General features: G+C 37.6%; 1 protein-coding gene across 3 annotated transcripts in view; it reads right to left on the bottom strand.

Moving 5' to 3' along the window:
- The window catches only part of LOC145612970 (DNA polymerase eta-like), a 31,323-nt gene extending 4,296 nt beyond the window's left edge, over positions 1-27,027 (bottom strand). Inside the window, exons 1-14 of one of the 3 annotated variants that reach the window (XM_081668078.1) lie at positions 26,772-27,027; positions 25,574-25,694; positions 25,383-25,494; positions 25,123-25,290; positions 22,785-22,949; positions 22,560-22,663; positions 22,250-22,369; positions 21,570-21,669; positions 20,597-20,710; positions 20,268-20,480; positions 17,460-17,559; positions 10,438-10,553; positions 6,213-6,339; positions 5,987-6,114 (exon numbers count right to left, since the gene is read on the bottom strand). In XM_081668078.1, the coding sequence (XP_081524204.1) occupies positions 5,987-6,114; positions 6,213-6,339; positions 10,438-10,553; positions 17,460-17,559; positions 20,268-20,480; positions 20,597-20,710; positions 21,570-21,669; positions 22,250-22,369; positions 22,560-22,663; positions 22,785-22,949; positions 25,123-25,290; positions 25,383-25,494; positions 25,574-25,694; positions 26,772-26,847 (1,764 nt within the window). In that variant the 5' untranslated portion in view covers positions 26,848-27,027. Of the gene's footprint in view, positions 1-5,986; positions 6,115-6,212; positions 6,340-10,426; positions 10,554-17,459; positions 17,560-20,267; positions 20,481-20,596; positions 20,711-21,569; positions 21,694-22,249; positions 22,370-22,559; positions 22,664-22,784; positions 22,950-25,122; positions 25,291-25,382; positions 25,495-25,573; positions 25,695-26,771 lie in introns of those variants that run through there. The other 2 variants (XM_081668077.1, XR_014106847.1) reach the window with 2 other exon arrangements.
- Between the last annotated feature and the right edge of the window lie 554 nt (positions 27,028-27,581).

Here is a 27,581-nt window from a genome sequence, read left to right as displayed (position 1 = left end):
TATTGTTCCGTTGTTTCGAAATTCATAAATTTCTTATTTATAGAAATGCTAAAGGCTAGCAACTACTATGAAAGAGGGAAAGGGGGAAAATATTTAAGTTAGAAGCTTTGTGGTTATCCAGTGAGGACGGTGAGCAAACAACAAGGTTGTCCGTAAGCGCATAGAAGCTTTCTTCGCGGGTTGCTAGCTGTTTTGGTAATGTTAAAAAGAGGATAAAAGATACCGAAAAAAAATTGCAAACGGCTGAAGAAAAAACTCCAAATGCGCACATGCTGAATGGATGCTTATCTCTGGTTACGGAGTTGGACGACTTGCATAGGTTGGAGAAATCGTATTGGCATACTCGAGCAAGGGTGAATGAATCAACTACAGGGTTTACTTGATGATGGCGGTGTGTGGCGCAAAAGTAAGGTAAATCTAGAGAACTTGGTGGTCTAATATTTTCGTGTGTTCCAATTTTGAGGAGGCTCTAGGATGATTGAAAATGTAATCACATATAGAATAAATGATATTTTGAATGCAGAACCCTCGAACGAGAATATTAGAGATACCCTCTTCCAAATGCATTCGAACAAGGCTCCAGATGGTATACACGCCTTATTTTTCAAAAAAAATTGGCATATTGTTGGTCCGAAAATTACTTGGTTTGTGAAAAACTAGTGGCATGGATTGGTGAACTTATCGGAGGACAATAAAACTTGTGTTGTTTTAATTCCAAAATGCTCAAAATATTACTGAATTTTGGCTGATTAGTTACTATAATGTGCTTTACCATATTATCTCTAAGACTATGGCAAACAAATTGAAACTTTTTCTTTGTGACATTATTACCACCAATTAGAGTACTTTTGTTCCGCAAAGGTTGATTACAGATAATGCTCTTGTCTCTTTTAAGGTATTCCATGCTATGAAGAGAAAGGGGTGTAGGTAAGACAGGTTTGGCATGGTCTAGAATTTTGAATGGATCTTTCTTGAAAAAGTCATGTACATAATGGGTTTTTGTGGTGATTGGTTCAACTTTCGAGCGTTCCTTTTGCTTTCAATGGAAAATTCAGGTTCTGTTATTCCGTCAAAAGGTTTGCGTCAAGGTGATCCCATCTCTCCAATTTGTTTCTCCTCGACGCCAATGCTTTTTCAACCTTGATATCCAAAGCAACTCGTGAAAATCTGATATATGAAGTGAAGTTAGTCTATTTTATATATTTTTTATTCCCCGTCCCACGGTCATATTTGTGCTTATTTGAGCTCTGCGGAGCTATTTTTATTACTAATATACGTTATCTAGTGTTTTTGTAGAGTTGGTATTATTTTGTAGGAATTTGCAGAATTATGATAATTCCCGAGCTTATTAAGCCACTACAAATACATTGGAGTCGGATCGTATTTTATAACTGTATATTTAAAGCTCAAGGCTGTTCTAAATAAATTTAGTTCAGTGATTAAGGGCTCGAGATAGGAAGAGATCCAAGATTTTACAAGGTATTATTACTGATCAACCAAGGAGAAGCAAAGCAACGAGCTCGCTGCCTATTACAGGCCCAATCGGGCATAATTGAAGTTTTGTATGCTATGAACATGGGTCCGTGAAGTTGGGCCTACTGTTTTTGGGTTTTATGCTAAGAACCACATATTGCAGACATTTGGCGCAACCTTGGACTATACTCGTTAGTAGTAGTTTTAGTTCTAGGAGGTAGTTGTCACTTGTCAGTCTTCTTTTAGGATTTATTTGTGCTTACTTAACTTTTGTTAGGATTTTATTTTCATATTTTTATCTTAGTTTATAGTAGTCTGAGTCTTAGTGGGAAAGTCTTCCTTAATTATAAAAGAGAGGTAGTAGTAGTACGTGGAAGAAAAAAGTTTTATTAGTTTTTAGTTTTTAGTTTGTTAATTTCTTTTCTTAGTTTAGTTTTCTTTTCTTTTCTACTTTTCACATCATCATTTATTATTTTGTTTTCTTATTACTTTAATACTATTATTCTCTTTATCTTAATTCTTGCTTTTTATGCTTTATTTAATTGCTTTGATTAGTTTAGTTTTAATTATGCACGAATAGTTTAATTCTAGGGTTGTGGGGATCCATAAATTATATGAAGGGGTAATTGTTGTTGATTGTCAATGCTTAATTAATTTCTTATTGAATGATTTAATGCTATGCAACTAGATTTGCGCAGGTCTATTATGTATGAGTTTAGCAATATTGATTTGAGATTCGAGAGATGAGAATTGATGTTTAGGCTTAATTTCAATAGGCGGACTAATTTATAAATGGTTAAGTTGAGATTCGAGAGATGAGACTTAATACCAGTAAATTAACTCTGTGATTGTAATACGTAGCGAAAGCCCTTTATGATCTGATTAATTGATGCATTGATGATTGATTATTATGTTTTACCCTAGAATATTGTTTATTGGTGAACCTATACCCTAGGCTTTTATTAATTGATTTCTCCCTACTTTATCTCCTTTAGTTTAATTTCATCATATCAATAATTTAGTTACTATATAATCTAGATTATATTAATTAATTAGGAATAGAAAGACTCGTTTCCTTGTGGATTCGACCTTAGGAATTACTTTTGATTAGGTGATACGACTTTAGCCTGTCAAGGAGTCTCGCACTTATTTTTTTTTGCTGATGATTGCTTACTGTTTGCTAGAACTACTGTTATAGAATGCTCCGTGATAGCTGATTTAATAAGCAAATATAAGCAGGCATATGGTCAAAGTGTATAGCAAATCTGTACGCTCAACAACAAGGAAATAAATAGTTGATATTTTAGGAGTTAAAGAGGTAGAGAAACATGAGAATATTTTGGATTGTTTATTATCATTGGGAAATCGAAAAAGGCGATTTTTGCGGGTTTAAAGGAGAGGATTTGGAAGAAAATTCAAGGGTGGATAGAGAAATTATTATAGAGATCCGGAAAGAAAATACTGACAAAAGTCGTTGCCCGGCAATTCAAGCGTATATGATTAGTATTTTTAAAATTCCGGATAGACTCATTGAAGAAATCCATTCACTTTTAGCACGGTTTAGGTGGGGTTCCTCGAATTTGTCTAGGAAAATGCATTGGTATAGTTGGGATGATTTATGTAGGCCGAAATCGATGGACAGTATGGGATTTCGTGACCTTAGAGTTTTTAACCAAGCTCTTCTAGCCAAGCAAATTTGGCGACTTTTTTCAGTAGTCTTCTTTACTCCACGCAATCCTAAAGGCTTGTTATTTTAAGCAAACTCAGTTTTGGAGACTAATAAAGGTTTTGATCCAAGTTACATTTGGTATAGCTTGGGGGGTTCCAAATCTTTGCTGCTGGAGGGACTTCCGTGGAGCATAGGAAATGAAGCAATTGTATGTGTTTGGTTAGATGCTTGGCCGCCTGGGACTCTAGCAAAAGATACTACACGTGGTCCACATTATGACCCAGATCTGCGGGATTCTGATTGATGCACCTTCAGCTGGAATTTTGAGGTGTTACGAGAGCTATTTTCTGACAATTGTAAGTCAATTCTTCAAATTCCCTTAGCTTTTTCTATGCATAATGATTCAATGTGTTAGGGACCATCAAAAGATGGCATCTACACTCTAAAATCTGGGTATTAGCTTGGAAGGATGGGCCACATTACTAGAGTGACTGATGAGGCCGAGAATGATGAAAAGGAAGCTTGGAGTATTATTTGAAAGTTGGGTAGCCCTCCAAAACTTAGCCATTTCTTTTGGCGAATGTGCAAGGGGTCTGTGACGGTTAAGCAAGAGCTCTTTCGAAGACATATCTCAAGGGGAGGTATGTGGGGAGCGTGACGATGTAGTTAATCAAACATTCATGTGCTTTTTTATTGTGATGCAACAAAGGGTGTTTGGAATACTAGCCCCTTTTGATCTATTTTGAAATATTCTCCTAGCTCCTCATTTCGCTTTAAGCTATATGGCTTTGGTTTCAGAGGAACAAGAGGGTTCATGAAGGCTTGTCCCTAAATGCTTCTCACACAGCAATAAGCTATGCAAAGCTCATCGAGGACTATTGTTTGTATGCCAAAAAAGTGTTAGTTGTTGTGACGGCCTCAAAAGGTTTTATAAAAGTAAATGTCGACGCCCATCTAACTAATTCCTATATGGGATTGGGAGCGGTAGCGAGAAACCAACGAGGTGAGCTTGTATGGGTGGCGGTTAGACGAGTTGAGAGTGTGTGAGAAGTGGAGAATGTCGAGGCAGCTGCGGCACGTTTAGGGCTTCCAGTGGCTAGCCGACTAGGTGTGATGCGACTATGGTTGGAAGGGGACTCTTCTTCAGTGTGAGAGGCAATCAACAATGGATCCATCTAGAGGTCGCTCGTCCAATTGGTTAATTTATGATAATACCAGTTTTTTATCATTATCTTTTGATGCTTTTATTTTTTGCCACGTTCGGAGAGTAAGTAACACGGTAGCCCACCTTGTGGCAAGATGGGATATTCGTGGTTGTTCGGAGTTTGTCTGTATGGCTCCGTTCTTGCAAAGTCTTTGCCGATTTATAATAAAATGCTTGCCTAACTTTTCCTTATAAAAATAAAAATTAAATTTAAAAAAATTAAATTAAAAGGCCATGTAATAATAGGAAAATTAGGGGAATCTTGACTAAGGGAAGAAAATCACAATAAAATATGAGCAGCCAACCAGAGCTTTACAAAGAAGTCTTCCCCCTGACTATGGTAAATTTCAAATGATAAAAAGGTAGGTGGTTTTCAGAGACAATCAACTGCAGAAATATCAAAGTTATTTTCACTTCCTCAACCATGGCATCTTCGTCAGAAGCTCAGATAAAATATACTACCTCCGTTAACGGTTATTTGCAACATTTGCCAAAAACAGGTGCTATATATTATGTGCAACAAACTGATTTTTTTCCTCTTTTGGTAAGTTTTTTTGTTTGAAATGACCAAACTACCCTCACTTAACCAACTTACTCCTTTAATTATTTCACTAACTATACTCTATTATAACCCTAACTTAACTCATCTAATCTTCTAAAGAAAAAAAAAATTAAATCTGTAAAAAAACCAAACCTCTCAACATTCATCTAGTTCATCACATTTCTCACTCCTCATTCATCATCATATTCATCAAAATCTCACTCCCCCTTCGTGGTTCATCAACAAAATTTCTCTTTCCTCCTTCATCATCAAAATCTCTCTCCTCCACCATCAAAATCTCACTCCTCCTTCATCATCCCCATCTTCCATGGAGATCTAAAATTGGAGGTGGTTTTGTGCGGTACGAGTATCGTGGATATGGTGGTCAAGGTTTTGTGGGTTTCGTGGGTGGATCTAAGTGTCGGGGGTCTAGGTGGTGTTCAAGGTTTCGTAGGTGTTGTGGGTGGTCTAGGTGGTGTTGGGTTTTATGGTGGTAGTTGGGATTAATTCAATTCGTGGTGGTGGTGGTTGGGATTAATTCAATTCGTGGGGGGAAGGGGGTGGTTTGATTGGGGATTTCGTGGTTTTGGTGGTTGTTTTCAGTGGGTTTGGTGGTTATTTTCGATAGGTTATAGTGGTGGTTTTCAGTGGTGGTATTTAGTGGATTTTGGTGGTTTAAATGGGTTTTGATGGTGGTTTTCTGGGTGTTGGTGGTATTCGGTGGTGGTGGTTTCAGTAGGTTTGTTGGTGGTGGTTTTTGGTGGGTTCTGGGTGTCGGTGGTGGTGGTTTTCAGCGGGTTCTGGGTTTCGGTGGTGGTGATTTTTGGTGGGTTCTGGGTTTCAGTGGTGGTGGTGAATCTGGGTTCTGAGTTTGGTGGTTTATTGATTTTGGTTAATTGCGGTTTTTTAAAAATTAGATTAATACTTAAGTACTACCCTTATATTTCAATAATCATGTTTTAAAACTTTCGCCTAGGAGTCCGCGCATGTCCCTTTCGTTGCAAATAACTGTTAACGGAGGTAGTATAACAAATGACCCACTATTAAGCACAATCAAATTATCAAAACTAACATAATAAATAAAACAAGTCAGTTGTACCTTGGCTTTTGATTTTTTCACTTCTGGATCCCATCTTTTTGGACTAGAGATAGCCACGAAAGTAGGATCTTTATCATGAAATCTGTAATGTGGCCCACCTTGAACAAGGTCACTGCAATTTCTGCTTCCTGTGTAGCAACCCAGTATATTATATTAAATAGGAGGAAGAGGAGCAACTGTGATCAATGAAGTAAGAATGAGCACCATTCTAGAGAACTGAGACAACCTTTCCTGTATAATTGCAATGTTCTGTCAGCATTTACTTGGTCTAAAGAGTAGGGCTTTGTTGCTGGGCCCAACAATGTACAGGATGTCGTGGCTTTTTCTAACAATGAGAAGGAAGTAGCTTGTCCCTGGAAGAATCTATAACTATATTAGAATTTTGTTGAACATTAGAAATGAAATAAGATACACAAGTTAAGCAGATATTTAAGGTATAATTAGTAACTTCCATAGCTTTTGGTAATAATTCTTATATAATGTATACTTCTATTTTTTTTTTTAGTTTGGCTTTAATTAGATAAATATAGTAATTACCGTGAATTTTGCCCTTTATATTACTTTGTATATTTCAGCCTCCTTTAGTTTTGCTTGTAAGTATGTGCTTTTGGGCGAACAATGCTGCTTTGACATGCCAAGGGAGAAAGTCGAAGAAATAAGAGCTGGACAAATGTTCATCCGAGCAAAGTGGAGATGAGAATAGATCGCATTGCATAGTTATTGGTGGTGAAAGATTCTAATCTTGAGCCAAACCTTTTCAATTGGAAACCGTTGCATCATAAGATCGCCAACCAACGTATTCAAAGAACATATTTTGACCCATAAAAGGCTAATAGCAAGCAGGACTTTTGTTTGGTCAGTAGCTGGCGTTGGCAGGAACAAAAAGAGATTTTTTGTCTTCAAAAGATTCAAACATTGATAAAAGAAGATGAGGAAAACAGCCCTATTGAGTATACTTAAGCGGATAAAACATCAAACCCGGCCCAAACAAATCCAAAAACTTCAACAACTCTGACTCATGAGCAAGAAAGCAGCTCACTACATGCTTTTTCCAAACATAGGTAACTGAACAATTAACAAGCCAACATGCACTGCAGTAGCATATGGTAAAAGAAGCAGAAACAGATTTGAAGAGGCCATTAAGAAAAGGCAGTCAACATTTCCTGAGAGCAAGTGGGCCTTCTTGAGGTTTGATGCGGATTTCAATCCAAATATTAGCAAGAGATTCAAAAATGAAGCTTTGTGAATTCATATGACAAATTTAACAAACTTTGTTACTGAAAATCTAAAGGATAGAACTCTAATTCTCGCAAGAATAGAGGGTCTCTTCCTAGTCGCAACAAATAACTTTTTGATTAACAGTCAAATAAGCAACTCTCAAAGAATACATTCCCAAAATAACACTCTGGTCACTCCCTAAATAATATTGAAGACATATGTGGCCTTGAGTAGAAATTACAAACTTGAAGTAAATAACAAAAATCCTAACATGTTAAGAAAACAACTAAGATTCCTAAAACAACTAAAATTTTTAAAATAGATCAAATTTATTAATGCGTATTTACGCAGCTATTTAAGTCTCTTGAATAAAAAAACTTTATCTTTAAAGCTTTCTTTGATTTTGATATGTTTATTATACGATTATGGTTGTATGTATTCGTTTTTCTTGAGGAAAAATCAGTCAATGAATCTTAATGAAACAAGGATAGAACTCCCAAGACTCGGTTGAGAGATGATACTTGAAAGCTCAGTTCAAGAATCAAAGTTTAGCACAACGGCAAGGTTTAACAAACCATAAACACAAGATAAGCTCACATTTTTCATATAATAATCAAAACTCAAATCTGATTTTGATTTTTATTAATTCTTAACCACGTATTTATAAGCTAAACTATTAGCCTGAAATCGTGTAAAACAAACTCTAATCTAAATAGGAAATTATCCTAACTTGTAAAGATAATATTTTGCAAATATGATCTTTAAAGTTCAGCTATCTTCTACTAACCGAATTAAACTAACAAATATATCCTAACAATTAAAATAAACTCCTAAGGCCTAGGCAAAAATCAAAATAAGCAATAACCATCAAAGTACGTATCAATTATCCTAAAAACAAATCTTAAAATTAACAATATCTAATATGCTTGAACATAAAAAAACCCAATCCAAGTCGAATAATAAAATTACGCAAGCTAAATTACTAGGAAAGAAATTAAAGAACTATCACAAAATTTGATGAACCTTTTAGAATATTTCGAGAAATTTCAAGAAAGTTCTGTTAATGAGTCAAGAAAGGAAGCATTATTTGTGGAACACATTGATCATGGATGCTCCAGTATCAAGGGTCAATCTATATAAAGTTATCAGGGTTTCAACACACACAAAGCTGGATTTTGGGCATTGAAAGAGTCATTCCGAATTGTTCAATGAAGAATTAATCTAATTAGTTTGATCAAGTGGATCATTCCATATAAAAATGGGCTTAGAATTTTATTTTGGTAGTGTAATGGACCCATCTAATTGCCCATTACTCAAGCCTCGTCAGTAGAGGAGAGGGAAAGCAGCCAACACCCAAGCACTTCCAGCACATGAGGCCAAGATGAATGAATGTATGCAATTTTTGAAATAGAGGAGGAGCAACACCAAGCAGTGGAGCAACATGACAGTAGCAGTAAAAAAAAGAGAAATGTAATTAAGTGCGCTGGTCTGAACTTGTGTATATAAGAATGTTTGTCTTAGAGAGAGGAATATGAGATTAGACTGTTGTATTAGAGAAAAGTATCCTAAAAATACATTGGAGAGTGGTAGGTTGAAGCTACCAACTATCAATCAATCAATCCTCAACCTTTCGACCTATTTGCTATTTTTTGTGGTTCGCTTTGTATTATTTATGTTCTTGCTTGTAGTTAGTCGAGGTAGTCGTGAGTTTCTCACAAGTGTTATGGTATCAGGTCCTCCAACCATCGACACCAGAACCATCGTCTCAAACACTTATCAAAAAAAGAAAAAGAGAGAAGGAAGAAATGGTGAAGAGATTGGGTCTTTGCCTAGACCCACTTAGTATGTAAAAATTATATTTAATATCTAGGAGATTAAAGCAATTTCCGTACCTCTAGTCCATCTTTATGGTATATAAGTCCATAATTATGTGAGTTAGACCCACTTGAAAACATAGACTATATTTACATCACTAGTCCATGGAAGATAAGGGACCAAGTGTAGGCGTCCTCACAAGTTCTCACTTGATTATAAAATCTAATAATATTCCATAGATTATGATCCATAAAAATTTAAATTAATCAATCAAAGCCTTAATCCCATAAGTGGGGTCGGCTACATGAACCAAATATGATTATTCCGTATAGTCATCGACATAAACCTTTGGCAAAATTACACTCATTGACACCAACTTAAGAATATGTTGCAAAAATTGACACGAATTTGTGTCACTTGTTAAATTTACACTAACTTGTCTAAAAAAGAATAAAATTGACATTAAAGACACTAAACACTCAATAATAGTCTACATATGATTTATATAGTATTATCTTTCCAATATATAAAGAACTTTTTAAGGCAAATGATTGTTGAGAAGGAATTTTATACTTGTATAAGGGTTGAAAGTTACGTAAACTTAGTTGTTCAGTGTCATTTATGTCAATTTTGTAATTTTTGTAGCAAATTGGTGTCAATTCAACAAGTGATATAAGTTGGTGTCAATAATTGCAAAATTTCATAAAGTTTGTGTCAATGATTGTAATTTTGCCTAAACCTTCCTACTCCACTTATGTTGATGACTACACATAAATAGAGGAGGAAAATGTAATTAAAAAATGTAGTTAAAAAAATTGGCAATTAAGGGAATGTTTAAACATGGTATTTAACAGGATAATCCCAAGTCAGTCTATGAAAATTGAATCGAAGATATAAAAGAGCAACTACTAGGCCATTTTCTTCAATGGGCAACACCCAAGTCTGAAATACTAACACAATGGTTAGTGCTCTATATTCTACTCTAATGATTTGTATTCAGCTGATTTTTTTTTCTTTACCATATCTCTAGTTAGTTTTCTGCTTTTGCTTTAAAGCAATAATTTAAGGTTAAGAGTTACTCAAAAAGTTTTTTTGTCGCCTAGCCTGTTAGCTAGACAAAAGCACATCTAATTGTGTCTATGTGCATGCATGGAAAAATAAGGATATACGTAATATTACATTATATATGTTGTGTTTACATCCTCATTTCCAGATTAGGATAGTATTTTTGGGGCCTAACATTTTAGGATTTATATTTGTATTCATAATTAACATTCAGGCATCGCATCATAGCTGATACCAAAAGAAAAAGAAAAAAAAAGAATCAACCTGTATAGACACTCCATATCTGACCAAATTTGAAGCAAATTGCAAAACGGAACAAGTTAAAAAAGAACAATGAAGTACCAGATTATAACCTGATTCTTCTGAGATATTCTCTCATCCACATTTTGATCCAAACTAGATATGTCACGCATAATTGTGTTGTCTTCTGTCTCAACAAAAGCACCAGACTCTGAATTCCAGTTGTTCTCTGAAGCAACACAATCCCTTTCATCAAAACTAGAGAGGCATAACAGCAACTACTACACCATGATATCACCAACAATAAGATAACAGTAAGCATATGTATGAAGTAAACTTATAATGCTAGTGAAGTTATCACAATGTGATTCATCAACTTTCTCACGATGAAGATACTTCTCATATGAGCTGCTCACCATATTTATATAGGAATTAATACATTATATTAAGGATAGAAATTACTGTAGGTTTCAATAGCAGGACATGTTATGCTTGCTTAACTCTACTAACAGAAGGCCCCTCGCTAGTCATTTCATATATTCTTGGCCTATTTAATACTTCCTCCGTTCCAAATTAGATGACATAGTTTGACTTTGTGCACTATTAACATAACATGCTTTGACTTGCTTTGTGATTTCGTGTTGAGAAAAAACAGTCATGTGGGGTCTTGTTAGATTTTCTCAACATCTATTTTTTAAACATCAAATTTTTGGTTTCAAAAAAAAAAAAAAAAGAAATTCAAATTTATATAATTATTGCTAATATGTAATCAAGGATATATGCATCAGTATGCATTGGCAAACGTTCCTAAATGAAATGTGTCACCTAATATGAAACAGAGGAAGTAAATCTCAAGAGCTCATCTATAGTGAATCATCTTCTGTAAGGTCAACAGATCTGTACAGGCATGAACCAGCTAGACTTTTACAGGCATTATCAAATATTTTGCACCTACTTGATTTTGCACCTAAACATTTATTTCTTCTTCTTATCCTCCCTTTCTTAGTTTAGGGACATATTAATGCATCAATTGTTACAATTTATGTAGCAATTGTTTGCAATGAGCCCACAACCTCCCCCAATCACTCTGGTGTACGGCAGGAGACAAAAGCAGACACTGCAGCAGAGCAACAATTCACCACATCAAGCACAGCAAGCACAAGCACACTAGCAGCAACGGTATTCTGAATGGCAGGAACTTTGGAGTTATTCTCTTATTTTACTGTGGTAATTTAGCTAGTAGACAAGTAATAGTAAAAGTATTAATTAAGGCTTTGGCCATTTGTGGTAGTACATGTCTAGTAGTATAAATAGAGATAACTAAGTAGAAATCCAGAAAATTGTATGTTGAAACTTGTAGAGTGATGGCCTCAAGCCATTAGCGTTGTACGAAGCTTAAGCTATTTATCTTAAACAATCTTCAACTTGAGTAATTGCCTGAGATTCACCCACGCACGTTGCATTTGGTATCAGAGCCACCATGGCGCCGACAGCTCCGACGGTTACGGTGGAAAGGGTAGCCGCGTTAGAAGAACGAGTGGAGGAAATACTAGAGAAGGTCGGAGAGGGCGAAAATTCACTTCAACAGGCTCTTTTCGAGAAACCAGGAACAGGAGGCTCGCAAGAACAGAGCAGCCATTGAGGACATACGGCAAAAACTTGAAGCACGGATGGAGGTTCCAAGAAGACCAGAATCAACAGAACGCCTGGATGAAAGGGAACAAAGATAAGTTTTTTGACGAGATTAAGGCCCTGATGACGAACCTAAAAAACAGAGGCATCCGACGAACCTAAAAAACAGAGGCACCGACGATTCACGGTGAAGGACTTGGTACCGGTGGACTCGGAGGACTCCGATTTGGAAATTGGGATCCCGGCGCAGGGTTCGGAAACTTCAACCACGATCAACAAGAAGGACGAGGAAGTTGGAAGTACAAGAAACTTGAAATGCCAACCTTCGACGGAACTGACCCAGATGGGTGGATTCTTCGGGGAGAGCGGTACTATCAGCTCTACCGGCTATCGGAAACGGAGAAGCTTCAGGCGGTTGTCGTTGCAATGGATGGCGATGCGCTCCGTTGGTATCAATAGGAGAGCAAGCGTCGACCATTAATAGGGTGGGAGGACCTCAAGAACCGGGTCCTTAATCAGTTCCGACCAGTTAACGCCGGCAGCCTACACGAACAATGGTTGGCAGTGGTGCAGACCTCCACCATCGTCGACTACCAGCGAGCGTTCATAGAAAAGGCGTCCCCCCTCCCTGACATCCCTGAAAGCTTGACGAAAGGCCAATTTATAAATAGCCTGAAGGAGGAGATTAGGGCGGAGATTCGTATGTTGACACCGCTGACCTGGAGGACGCTATGGACCTGGCTATTCGGGTTGAAGAGAGGAAACAGGTTAGCCAGGGAAAGAAGATGGGTGGGGCCTTTTCCAAACCCGGGCCATACTCCTATTTTAATAGGAGCCCCGCATCTACCTTATTTGGGACTGGCCGGCCCAATCCATACACACAAACACCCAGCCTTTTAACCCAGCCAAATCCAACCCACAAAACACTTCTCACCCAAATACCCAAACTCCTCAAAGCTCAACGTCCTCTGTTAATTTTCAAACACCAACCTACCAAAACCGTACCAATCCTAGTGCTTCCTGATTAGTGGGGTGGTGAGGAGGCTGACGGAGAAAGAAATACAAGAAAAGAAGGCCAAGGGCTTGTGCTTCAAATGTGACGAACGTTGGACGGGACCCACCCACGTATGCGCGGCAAAGGGGTTAAGTGTCTTGCTAGTTCAGGAAGACGAGGAGGAAGAGAACAGCGAGCACTCGGAGGTCGAGGTGGAAGAAAGTCCGGCCACCATATCAATGAATTCACTGGTAGGCATTTCTAACCCAAAAACTATGAAATTAATGGGAGAATTATACGGGGAGAGGGTGGTGGTGATGATTGATCCCGGAGCGACCCATAATTTTTTATCGCTCCGGGCAGTGGAAAAATTGAGGATACCGGTGGTCGGGGAGGGTACTTTTGGTGTGTCCTTGGGGAATGGGGAAGCCATAAAAGGGCAGGGGCAATGTCTTGGAGTACGATTGAAGCTCAATGAGGATCTGATTATAGAAGAGGATTTTTTACCACTTCAGCTGGGTAATTCAGATGTGATTTTGGGGGTACAGTGGCTCGAAAAGCTTAGGGCTGTGGTGAAACCGTGAGGATCAAGGGAGACCGAAGGCTATGATCAAAACATTACAAAAACAAAAGGGGGGTCTGCTGATTGAGTGTAGCCGCATGGAAGGGAAGAAGGGCAGCAAGGTAGTGAGGCTCCAAAATTTTTACAAGGGAAGGAATTTGAGGTGGTGTTCAACAGTCCAAGTGGCTTACCACCGGAAAGGGGGCATGAACACGCCATCGTTCTCAAGGATGGCAGTAACCCAGTAAGTGTTCGCCCCTACCGATATCCGCAATTTCAGAAGGACGAAATTGAGAAGATGATTAGGGAGATGCTTGAAGCAGGGATCATACGGCCTTCCACCAGCCCCTTTTCAAGCCCCGTGCTTTTGATGAAAAAGAAAGACGGCTCGTGGCGTTTTTGTGTAGACTACCGGGCCTTGAACAAGGAAACGGTTCCTGACAAATACCCCATTCCCGTGATAGACGAGCTCTTAGACGAATTGAAGGGGGCGCAAATATTCTCGAAGCTCGACCTCAAGGTCGGCTACCACCAAATTCTTGTGAGGCCGGAAGATGCCCACAAGACAGCATTTCGAACCCACGAAGGACATTACGAATTTCTCATAATGCCTTTCGGGTTAACAAACGCTCCCGCCATATTTCAATCTTTAATGAATGAGGTATTCCGACCTTATTTACGCAAGTTTGTACTTATTTTCTTTGACAATATTCTTGTGTACAGTGCTAATGAAGGGGAACACAGAGAACACTTGAAGGTGGTTTTGGCGACCCTCAAGAATCACACCTTGTTTGCTAATCTCAAGAAGTGCGAGTTTGGCAAGGAGAGGGTGGCCTACTTAGGCCATGTGATCTCAAGAGAAGGTGTGGCAGTTGATCAAGAGAAGGTGAGAGCAATGGTCAGCTGGCCTACTCCTAGGGCATTAAGGGAGTTGAGAGGTATTCTGGGACTCACAGGGAATTACCGCAAGTTCATACACCATTATGCTCAAATCGCCCAACCTTTAACAGAACAACTCAAGAAAGACAACTATGGGTGGTCTGATCGAGCAGACAGGCGTTTCAAAGGCTGAAGGATGCCATGACCTCCGCGCCCGTATTGATAATGCCTGATTTTAAGAAGCCGTTTCTGGTTAAAACCGATGCCTCAACTCGGCGCCGTGTTTATGCAAGAGGGCAGACCAGTAGCGTTTTTCAGCAAGGTGTTAGGGCCGGGAGGCCGGAACAAATCAATATACGAGAAAGAACTCATGGCGGTTTGTCTAGCCGTTCAAAAGTGGAAGCATTATCTTTTGGGGCGCCGATTCATTGTACGAAGTGACCAACAGAGCCTAAAGTACATCACCGAACAGAGAGAAGTCGACATGGAATATCAAAAATTCAGGAAATTGATCGGATTCGATTTTGAGTTGCAATACAAACCGGGGGTGGCCAATAGGGTGGTCGACGCCTTGTCAAGGAGGGGCGAAGCTGAGACCGAAACAGAATGTGGGGCCTTAATTGCGGTTCAAGGAGTTAACTGGGAAGAAGGAAAGAGATACATCAATTCAGAAATTGCAGCAAGAGGTGGAAAAAGGTGAAGGGGGCAGAGGGTACACCGTAGAAAATGGGTTGTTATTGTACAAGGGCAGACTGATTATTCCCCGAAATTCAAACGCCAAGGAAACTTTGCTCAAGGCTTATCACGATTCACCGGAGGGGGGCCACACCGGCGACACCAACACCTACTTGAGAATGGCGGGAGAGTGGTTCTGGGCTGGTATGAGGCGCGATGTGACGGAGTACATTCGGAATTGCGTTACCTGCAGCGCAATAAACACTCACAACAATCGCCGGCCGGGTTGTTACAACCGCTTCCAATTCCAGAGAAAGTGTGGGATGACATAACAATGGATTTTATTGAAGGTCTTCCAAAATCGAGGGGGATTGACACGATATTGGTGGTAGTGGACCGTTTGTCTAAATATGCCCATTTTATTGGCCTCCGTCATCCGTTCACGGCACAAGGGGTGGCTGAAATTTTTGTTAAGGAAGTGGTCAGACTCCACGGAATACCCGACAGCATTATCACGGATCGTGATCGAATTTTTGTAAGCAAATTCTGGAGGGAGCTGTTCAGATTATAGGGCACCCACCTTGGGAGGAGCACCTCATACCACCCTCAAACCGACGGGCAATTTGAGGTGGTAAACAAGAAGCTGGAGACATACCTAAGGTGCTTCGCAGGGGAGCAGCCTACGGCATAGGCAACTTGGCTTCCTTGGGCCGAGTACTCTTATAATACCGCTGTTCACTCCTCCACGCACATGTCACCCTTCAGGGTCCTCTTTGGTAGAGAACCTCCCAAATTATTGAGGGTGGGTCTGGACCAAACGACTGTAGATTCGGTGGAGGAAACTCTACAGGAAAGAGATGTAATGTTGGACGAACTCAAATTCAACTTGGTTCGTGCACAGCAAGTGATGAAGGCTAATGCGGATTTGAGGAGAAGAGAGATGGAATTCCAGGTTGGGGATCGCGTATTCCTCAAATTACAGCCCTACCGCCAAAGGTCACTAGCAAGGCGACCCTTTGAGAAATTAGCAGCAAGATTCTATGGGCCATTGGAAGTGATAGAGCGTGTGGGCAAGGTAGCCTACAGGTTGCTGCTGCCAGAGGAGTGCAAGTTGCATCCTGTTTTTCATGTATCCCAGTTGAAACCAGCAAAGGAGAGTGTGCCAAGTTCCCCCAACATTCCCTCTCAGATTACCCCAGAACTGGAGCTACTGGCAGAGCCCGAAGAGGTGTTGGACTGTAGGCCGAAGCTTGGGTCAAAGGAAGGTCTGGATGTACTCATCAAGTGGCGTGACTTGCCGGTGTTCGAGGCCACTTGGGAGGATGCTGCTTCACTCACCGCTCAGTTTCCCTTCTTCCACCTTGAGGACAAGGTGGCACTTCTGCGGGAGGGTATTGCAATGAGCCCACAACCTCCCCCAATCACTCTGGTGTACGGCAGGAGACAAAAGCAGACACTGCAGCAGAGCAACAATTCACCACAACAAGCACAGCAAGCACAAGCACACTAGCAGCAACGGTATTCTAAATGGCAGGAACTTTGGAGTTATTCTCTTATTTTACTGTGGTAATTTAGCTAGTAGACAAGTAATAGTAAAAGTATTAATTAAGGCTTTGGCCATTTGTGGTAGTACATGTCTAGTAGTATAAATAGAGAGAACTAAGTAGAAGTAGATATCCAGAAAATTGTATGTTGAAACTTGGAGAGTGATGGCCTCAAGCCATTAGCGTTGTACGAAGCTTAAGCTATTTATCTTAAACAATCTTCAACTTGAGTAATTGCCTGAGATTCACCCACGCACGTTGCATTGTTATACTTCTTTTCTTAAACGCAACATGTAGGGGAAGTACAGTTTTTTTGGAGAGGAGACAAAGATAAAGAATTAGTCCCATATGTGAGGAGAGAGATAGAGATAAACCATTTTCACTAGTAATGTTGCACTTATTATGGAACTTCCAAAAAAGGGAAAGAAAACAGGGGAAGTATTAGAAAAGGATCATGGATGGAAATCAATAAAATACATACACAAGATTTTTTTTTTTTTTTTTTTTTTTTTAATGAGGGGAAATACATAAGACATAAGGTAGGAATTAAGACACAAAGTTGTTGATTTGTTTCCTAGAGTTACTTCGTGATTTTTGGAATTTTTGGCTTCCCCGGTCCATTTATTTCCTTCTTAAGTGATCTAAACAATTACCAATAGGCTTAGTCCTAGCAAACTTCACACGTTAGCAGACTGAAGGGCAAGTTTACAGACAGCTAATGATGGGCAACTGAATTTGAACAGGTGGTGAAGATATGTTGCTCCAAGTTGTCTTATGTTTGTGCCAGTGCTATTTGTTTTTAAATCCAGTGATAAATGCAGAAAACAATACACAGGAAGTTAATATTACCTGTTTTCCATTCAAGATTCGGTTCATTATTTGTGTCTTCCGATGAAATAGTAGAAACAGCACATTGACTGGGAAAGAATTTCCTTATTGAACAAGTTCCCTACCCAAGCAAATAAGAAAAAGTACAATTATTTTTAGAGTGTAAGAAAAATATAATAATAATAAATGTAAGCAGATAAGAGTTAAAAATGGATGGAGCCCTGAAAACAATTTTAGAAATATTGTGGCTAAAAACAATCTTCAAAATAAAAGTATTTTTTTATTATTTTATTTTATTATTATTATCAGTAAACCCCTTATATCAAAATATATCAAAAAAACAATGATTTAAGGAATATCACCATTAAAAATGATTGTGACATTAATAAACTTGAGTTAGGAGATATTAATTAACACTATGTTTGAATAGAAATATTTAAGGGTAATCAGGGATATAATTTCCCTCATTTAAATAAAAGACATAGGGTAAGTAAAGGAAAAGGAAATGGAGGGATCCATTTTCCTTCCCATTTTAATAAACCAAATCCCTCCATTGTTGGGGAGATTTGGAAGGAAAATGAAAGGTCACTCTCTACCTCCCCTTACTTTTCTCTTCCCTCTTTTTATTTCCACTCCTTTTCATTTCACTATTCTTCCAAATAGTGTAAATTATAACTAATAAAGGCCCCCAAAATCTTCCTACTCTCTCAAAAACAATGAGCTTTAATTATGATTAATGGGTAATGTCAAGGAACTTAGGAGTGGTTATTGCTTATATTTTACTAAATCTTTTAACTCGGGTATATTAACCCATTTGCAATTAGTGTTTTATGGAAAATAAGTTTTAATGGTTGTTGTTAAGTATCAAATACTCCTCGTTGTTGACACATTCTTTTTTGGCACGAAAACTAAGAAGTGAGATATAAAGACAAAAGATAAAACTACTCTAACCCGCTCACCTAGCCCAACCCCACCTACATCTAATCAACTGCCACAATACCATAACTACCTTTGTATATTACTCCACCACTACCATTATGATGAGCATCTAGACATATTGAACCAAAAGACTAATTATCGGCTTTTCCCTCTATTACCCTAATTGGATGGCCTTTTTCATTCTCTCTCATCTTTTCTTCACTCACAACACCTTTCACCAATGAGAGAACCATGAAAATAACCCCAATGGTCAAGTGCTTAGTTGCTTCATTTGGTGAAATCAATGTGGATTGGAGGCAAGGAATTTAGTTTTAAAAAGCGCCCACATTAGGTGTGCCTAGGTGCAAGAGCTAGTGCCTTAGCTCTGCAAGGCGGAAAGACCTAAAGAAGGTGAATGCCTATGCGCATTTTTCTAGGCTGCTTCATGCGCCTTATGTTATAAGGCGTCAATAAATAATAAACCTTAATTCTAGAGTTCAGAAAAACTCCATAACTCCCAATTCTATTTAAAGAACCCTAGCCAATGATCACCCAGAATGTTCAATTTCAATTTCAATGGTTGATTCTGCCGTTTAAAGGGTAGGGGAAAGGGGGTGGATTTGCGTGGTGGGCCGAAGAAGATGGGGTGGTTTTCAAGGAGGGAGAAAAGGGGAAGGGGTGGAGTCGCTTGTTTTGGCGGTGGTGGTTGGGCTGGTTTTGACAATCAAGGTGGCAGGGTGTGCCGTTGGGGTTGGGCTACCGGCGATACGGGTTAGAGTTGCCCGTGGTGGTAGTGGAGCTGGGTTAGGGTTTAGGTTTTTTTTTTTCTTTGTTTTTCAAACCAATACATTAATGACACGTATATGTAGTGGGTCCCACTAACGGATTTCATCCAAGAATTCGCTAAGCGGTGGTGAAATTTAATTTTTTGGTTTTTTTGTGGTGTTATAATAATAAATGTTTTAGGCTTTGTGGTGTTATTATCAATTTTTTTCTACTATTTTGGGGTGTTATAAATCAAAATATCCAATATATTATAATAATAATAATAATATAAAATGAGGTGAACTGAAATAAGTCCAAAAGAACAAGGCCTAAGAGTAAAACTAGGATGCTTTGGTAAATTTTGATGTTACATTTGGAAAGAAAAAAATTAACATATAGTTACCAAACTATCTGTAATAATACATCATACATTTAATCCTCTAAGACGGGTTTATTATTCAACTAATACACTTTAGTCACTCTACTATGGCATGTAGCCTCTTGAAAATGGCTTTCATGGATTATTTTATAAAAACGTGTCTCTAGATTTACACACAATTGATGCTTTACACAACAATTATCTTGGAATTACTACAACAATGGTAGTTTGTTGTTTGTTAGCATTGCTTACACTATCCTGTTGGGAAAGTAAGCTAGCTTAGACAACAAGTACATGCAAAACTTATATTTCAAAGTAAAAAAAGACACCCCAAAAAGGGTTAATACCATCTCACCTCTAAAGGCCTAACTAGGGCCAAAGTGGAAAAAATCATAACTTTTTTTCTCTAGAAACGTATATTTCTTTGGTTTACAACAGTAAGCAATCATCAAATTATTTATATTAGTTTTCATGATGTTTTGTTGTGTGCTTCCCCTCCACTATTTTAATGCAGCACATACCTTTCTTTCTTTCAGTTTTCCTTTGCCATAAATTAGGCCTCCTTATAACACACTGATATTTGCTATTTACAAACTCTTTTTCTCACATATTTACCATTATCACACGTTCTTAATTTTGGGGTAGTATTACCAAATCCATAATGTTGTTCGTAAGAAATCTGAGAAAAGGGAGACCAATGAGCCAATGGCTAAAATTTAGCTCTTAAACTAGTAAAAATGACCTTTGATGATAAAATTTGTACATACTTGTGCGGAAATTATTTTGCTAGCTGAGATAGAAAGACCAGTTATTCCCCATTCGTTGTTCTGATTTTTTTCGCTCCTAGCTCCATATGTTCCCAAAAATTCCCGTAGACCAGCATGAAATAGGCTCAGAGCATCCTCTTGAATTTTTACAATCCCATATCGCAATGGACATGACTTAGAGGGGAACCTCTTTTGAGAATCTGTGTCACTTGACTGTGCAGTCAAAATACCAAGTAAAATAACACACAGAAAAAAGAAGGGAAAATCGGAATACAATTACAGCACCATGCATCTGTAGATCAAAGAATGAGCTGTAGTAAAAGATTTACCTTATTTGCTCTCACATGCAGAGTAAGAGTGTGAGCTATCCTCTTATTCTGGTCCAAGTCTGCAAGAATACGCTCACTGAGTTCTTCACACAATTTCTTAAGCCAATGTGAAACCTGTAGTTAAAATTAAAAGGTCACACCTAGAAATCAGATATGGCAAAAGAGTCAAACATGTAATGCATGTCAATCCTTAATGGAATCAATTCCCAAATGATTAAAAGGTATATTCAAAATTTAGAAGAGTTTCCCAATCAACGATCATTCTCAGGCACAAAACTCTTTTTTAAACTATTTGTTTGTGAGGTGGAAGGGAAAAAGACAATCCCATATGAACAGTTGCAGAAGGAAATGAAAATATGATGGAATGTGTGGGTTTGAGCTACAGCACAAAGCATACAAAAATACTTCGTATATCATTACTCTAACCAGCAAAATTGACCATCTTTGCTAAGCATTCAAGAGTGCATTATGCAATCAACACGGGTCGTGACTATACCCAAAGTCATTTAAGTCAACAGTTCGGATTTTTGGGTTTGAAAATGGACTTTATCAATGACAGAACTATGCATGCTGATGTCTCAGAAAAAGAGGTTATAGTTAAATAATTTCAGCAAGGTGACTAAATATAAAGGCCTTCAGGTTCACTTCTACATCATCACATTATGGATAAACGAGAAGTTATAATAGCCTATTCGGATACTTAACAGCAGTCAAGAAGTTATAAAAAATAATGCCCATTAAGATTCTTTACAGCAGTCAAGAAGTTATAGAAAATAAATGCCCATTCGGATAATTTACAGCAGTTCAACTTTCAAACTAATATCTTTGGACAATTTGAACATTAGGGATCATACTGTCATACATGTATAACTACCAATTCAAACTGAATACAAGGGACGAAATAATTTATCCTATAGTTCATAGTTGAAGCAATCGCAAACAATTATCTACCACAAGGAGAGGATTAACATACTGTGTCAATTGACCTCAAGGCTCGAGGACCCGGAAATGTCTTCCCTGAACCATGACTCTGGGGTAAGATCCGACCTTTGACCTCTTCCCCACTGACACCCCTTGCAATATTCCACAACCAAGTACTTTTTGCACAAGTCAATAGAAACAAAGTGAAATTTTTAGCCCTAACAAGGTTAATCAAAAGCAGGTGAAAGTTTCTAAAAATTATTCATACATTCATATATTAATCTAAATGTTCAGAAACTCATAATTATGCAAATAAATTTTTTTGATTCTGCAAAACCAATAAAGAATTTAATTAGAATACAGCAAGGGAATGTCAACCATAAACAATAAGGAGAGTCTACTAGGCCCTCAAACTATCATGAAGCAATATATACCAAACCATTGAATGAGAAGATACATTCCAAAATTTTCAATTACAATTGACAAAGGGAATATTTTTCAAATTAATCAATCCATGCCATAATGGCCACAAAGTGTAACACGACTCCTAGACATCAACTTCTCTAAGCTCAACAGTCACTATTACGTATACTAACCAGAGACTTTTAATAGACATCAGGGACTATCAATCATGACAATTCTTACCACTGAATCATATCAACAACATAATCTGAAATAAGGGAACCCAGATTGACTGGTTTCTATATCAAGTTCTGTATGAAGTATACTAACCCAGTATTGAAGCCACAACGTTCTTGAAGCTTCTGCTCTGAAAACTGCAACAAGTCTCCAACTGTGTTGATCCCTAAGTCACTTTGTAAGGAATCTCCAAGCTTTCCCCCAAGCTGTTTCCTGAAATATAATTTGTGGCATCAAATATTGTAGCAAGTACAAACAAACGACCAATGATCACATGGATGGAAAATGATTTTTTCATGCATACAAAAGATATGACACGTAATAAATTAAATAGCAGAAAAGGATTAGGCTTTAATAATAATTAGCACTAATATGGAAGCATAGTAAAGGAAAGACAACATACATTTTCTTTATAGGCCAGGGCCCAAGAAACTCTTTCACAGAAGCAGATGGCATAATAGTCTGCTGAGCAGGTTTGTTTAAGCCACTAGCTAATTTGGCCAGCATCTTGTACAAGATAAAAGAAAAAAAAATTGCTAATGAAACCCCAAGAGATAAAATGACAACAAAAAACAAAGTCCAACACCAAAGACAACAATTTCAATTAGACAAAAAAATATGATCCTACCTTGTTATGAGCAATCCCCGCAGAACAAGTAAATTCAGTTTCTTTCAGGACATTGTTCCTGAGTTCTGCAACAATAAGGGCCCCACAAGACAGCAACTTATCATTATGGTCAGCATCACTTCGTTGAAGCCAAATTCTCACACATTCTTTAGCATCAGTGCCATCCTGAATGAAAATCAAGTTGACTAATTGTTACAATACAAGACTAACCACTAGGGGTGAGTGTAGCAGGGTACCCTATTCAACAGGTTCCGGTTCTAGAACAGGGTACCCTGTCTTTCAAAGTAAGCTTATTAATTACTTGACATATTGTTATAAATTCTTTTATAAAAAATGGATGCTCACAGTAAAAGCTTAAAACTTTAATACAATATTACAAATCTAACAAACCAACACTAATTGTCTAGAACATTTAATACGAAACTACAAATACTTATATAAAATACCATTAATTAATCTTTAAGACTAAGATGAAGAATGAATAAGAGGAGGGAGAGAGGTACTTTTGTACAATTTTGATATAGGGCCATGGAAAAAAAAAAATGCGGTCATGGTCGTGTTTGCAATAACGGTCGCGTTGTCGCGGAAACGGCTTGAAATGATTAAATAGAACGAATTGGGATTTCGCGATGTAAATTTTTTTAAAAAAAAAATCATAGAAGTAGAACTTTTAGCTTGTTAATTCACGTGCTTTGTATTTATACCATATTATGCCCAAAACTATTACAAACATTAAATTTCAATTCGGAGTAGAAAGCACCAGACTACTTTTAAAAAAAGGGGTAAAGAGGGGCAGTTAATGGGTCACAACTCACCATAAAGGTAAAATAAGGGCTTGTTCTCATTGACTGAACTCAGAGCTAAACTGAAATGAATATTTTATACGAGAAGGTGATTAGGAGCTGAACTGAACTGAAAATAAACGTATGAGAACAAGCCCTAAATAAATGGGTAAAAAAAAAGATGGAACAAAGCTGTCATAACTGCAATAAAAATGTTGAAGAAAGACAAAAAAAAAAAAAAAAAAAAAAGGGCAGCATGTGACTATTTTGACTCAACTTTTTTACTTACTTTTTCATAAATTGTACGGTTTCAGAACGGCGTTATACCATTACGGAACGGCCAACTCGCCGATTTGAGTGTGAACTTCAACTCGGCGTTATATAACGGCCTTTTCCGAAACGACAAATCTGAAACCCGTTATAAAGCGGGCGTTACATAACAGAACGACCGAGTTTTTTCCCATATATAGGGCGTTTATATTTGGGCTTAAATGATAGGTTCCGTTTTTTAATACCTTACAACAACCTATACGAACAAGGTACCTTACAAGTTCCTGGTCCAAAATTTTATTACCCGGAACCGGAACCTGTTGCATCAGGTTCCCAACTTTTTTACTTGGAAGTTGGAACCGAAACGTGATCTACAAGTCCCGGTTTTGGAACCTGCAATTCCAAACAGGTTCCAGTTCCAAATGCAGGGTACCTTAGATTTTGGCCCGCTCCTACTAACCACAAGGAAGATTCAAAATAACAACCACAAAACAAAACAGAGTTACCTTCTATTGTTAATACAACACTAATCTTAGTGGATTTCATAGCTTAATTGATTCTATAGTTGATCTCTTGCTTAAACTCAATGGTGGAGATATCTTTATTTGATTTAGCTTTTGAATTTGGTAGAATCACGCTTAGTGAGTAGATTCTTAGCTAGGGATTAGGGTGAATCATGTTTTGATGGTGATTTGAGTTAGAATTTGGTTAATTAATCAAAGTTACCTTGTGATTAAATGTGATTAGGTGGTTTGCTTGTTGATTTATGTTGGTCCTTGTTTGGCATGGGAATGTGAACTTGGATCACCATAACTGATAGCATTCTTGATCATATTTCTCCTTGGATTGAGTCTTAGAGGGATCTAGGCTTGTGAATTTGAGAGTTTCTCTTGATTGGTATTGATTGCTCATTTAATCCCGGGCTTTGCATAGTAATGATTGATTGATTCCCTATTTCTATCTCAATTGCTTGAAGTCATGAGGATCCCAACTCCCTAGTATCTTTATCATTTGATTACCTTTTCGATTTGCATCCTTAGCTTGGTTATAGTTTAGCTCAAACATTCACTACTTCACTTCATAATAGCTCAGTCTTAGGCCATTGCAATTAGCTTCCCCTTTCCTCATGGTTCAACCTCGTGCTTGCTACTTACTAGTATCTTGCTTGAGCATTTCTAATTTGTTTGATATCTAAGATTTAGTTAACGACCTATTAGCTTGTCATGTTGCAACTAAGTTAAAACAAAGGAACAACACATTAAGCACCGGAATAAATTTAACCTTACATCATCAAGACCAAGAACATGCGACTTCAAAGCCTCATCATCCAAGTCATCCAAGCTCTCTGGAGGAGTCTCTGCTAACATGGTTTCTGCTGCATCAGTAAGATCAAGATAAACTTCATCAATTGATGCTCGTTCACACCGACCCATCTTAGCAAGGATTGAAACCACCTATACATCATAATTACTTGTAAGGCACATTTTACTGGTTTTACAAAAGATGTATAAGTAAAAACAAAGAGCATCTTGAAATTTTCATACACCTCTGAACCTGCATCACGGTAAATACTAAGATCAGCTTTGCCACGTGCAATTGGCACTTGAACCAGCTGAATTTGTGGACAAACACTTTTAGCTTCATCACCACGCATGGAACTAAAATGCAAGTATTAAAATCAGGCCAAAGATAATAACAAATAAATGAACTGAATCCTGCACTTAGTTATTATAATACCGTTTAACACCATATTTTCTGGCCTCATAGCTAACAGCAATCAAACCACCTCCTTTCCATTCATTGTATTGAACAACAGCAGTAGGTAGACCCCTCAGCTGTGGTTGTTTCCTCTGCTCCACTACACAAGGCATGATATATGTATAGGCTTAGGAAATGGTTTACAAGAAAGCATACAATTAAACGCCATAGTGGATGCAAGGACTGGAGCTGAGAGCCTGAGACTAATCAGTACAATTTTTTTTAAAAAAAAAAAACAATATTATGTAACAGTGTAAGCATTACAGATAATTTTTTTATTAGTTACACCCTAAAGTACACCATTGATTCATCAAAAATATACTGTATATAGACTTCGCACGTTTTATTGCTGTAAAGAACACAAAGCTCTATAAATGGATCCACAAGATTACAAAGATATTTAAGGAAATTCTACAGTAAATAGACTAAAATAACAGAGAGCAATATATGCCACCACAAGGGCAACAAAACACTTAGATTGCTAAATCACACTGCAAAACAGCAATAGGAGTCAAGAACAAACAAGTTTACATTTTTAACCAATCAGTTAGAATTTAACTATGAACAATACATACAAAAGTCTATCTTCCACTTAATCCATTATATTATTATGATCATGAACAAACAAGGGCTTATGATGCAACTCTCCTCGTGCAGAAAACCTCGCAAATCAATTATTTTAAGCACAAAAATCTAATAATTAATGTAATCCCATCAAAACTCCCCTTCCAATTCCTAAACCTAACTATTCAATCATTTCTAATTACGCATTTTAGAAATGAGATGGTCAAAATTAGAGGTAAAAAGGTGTTAATCAAAAAATACAACTACAAGAATAACTATATGATTGCCACTCTCGTCGCCCAAAATGCACAGTAAGACCTCGCAAATCAATCAATTTAAACACAAAAATCAACTAATTAATGTAACCCCATCAAAACCCCCCTCCCAAATCCTAAACCTAACCACCCAATCGTTTCTAATTATGCATCTTACAAGTTAAAAACACAATGGTCAGAGGAAAAGAGGTGTTAATCAACCAGAACAAATACAAGAATAACTGTATGAATGCTTAAACAATCAAACAGATTCAGAATTACCAACCCATAAATTAAAATTAAAAAATTAATAATAAATTGGAATAGAATTGAGTAAAGAAGAAGAGTAGTATACAGACCTTGAACATAGAAGCAGTCCATGTCGAGGTGAGCAATGACCCTTGCCTCTGACGAAGCAGGTTTTGCGACCGGCATTTTGTCCGATGTTTTCTCTTCCTTGTTTACTTTTTTTTCCCTCTAATTTCAAAGTAAGGGGCTAAGAAACCAATTTCAAATTTAGGGGTTAAGACAGCCTTGGCTTCCAGGTAACTTCCACTAAAAGAAGAAAAGATGGCTATTTTTTTATTTTTTTTTTTGACGGGAAAGATGGCTATCTTATCTAGTACTTGTAAATAACACACCCCCAATGTAATTATGTAATGTATCAAAATTCTAAGGTGATTAAACTTAAACCATATGATATGGCAAGATAAAAGCCACACATAAAAAGAAAAGTGGGCTCTCCCCTTTTTTTCAAAAACCATTTTAATCATTTTAGAAATTGTGTAAATTAATTTTTATAATTTAGAAAAATCTAAAAATATTATATCTGAAAATCAAAACTAAATTGATTAAAAGTTGTTAAAAATTAGTTCAGTAATTTAAGGTGATTAATACAAATTATTCTTTCTCTTAGGGTTTGCTTAACACCATTGCTCTCTCTTCTGAATCTCTTTTCACGATCATCAGAATCTTGTACTGATCTACCAACTACTTCCCAGAAACGGTCGTGGTGAACATCACCATAGCCTTTATAAATGGAGAACATCGAGTACGTACTCATGGAGTCACCGACGGATTTCCATAATCTCTCTTTTTAGGGTTTGTTTTACTCCTCTCTCTCCTGTCGACCATTGGGATCCGTTTTCCGAAAACGACAGACACAACCG

This window comes from Chenopodium album, chromosome 3, assembly GCF_948465745.1.
Source record: "Chenopodium album chromosome 3, dcCheAlbu1.1, whole genome shotgun sequence".
Taxonomy (NCBI): Eukaryota; Viridiplantae; Streptophyta; class Magnoliopsida; order Caryophyllales; family Amaranthaceae; genus Chenopodium; species Chenopodium album.
This window is presented reverse-complemented; position numbering and strand designations above follow the sequence as displayed.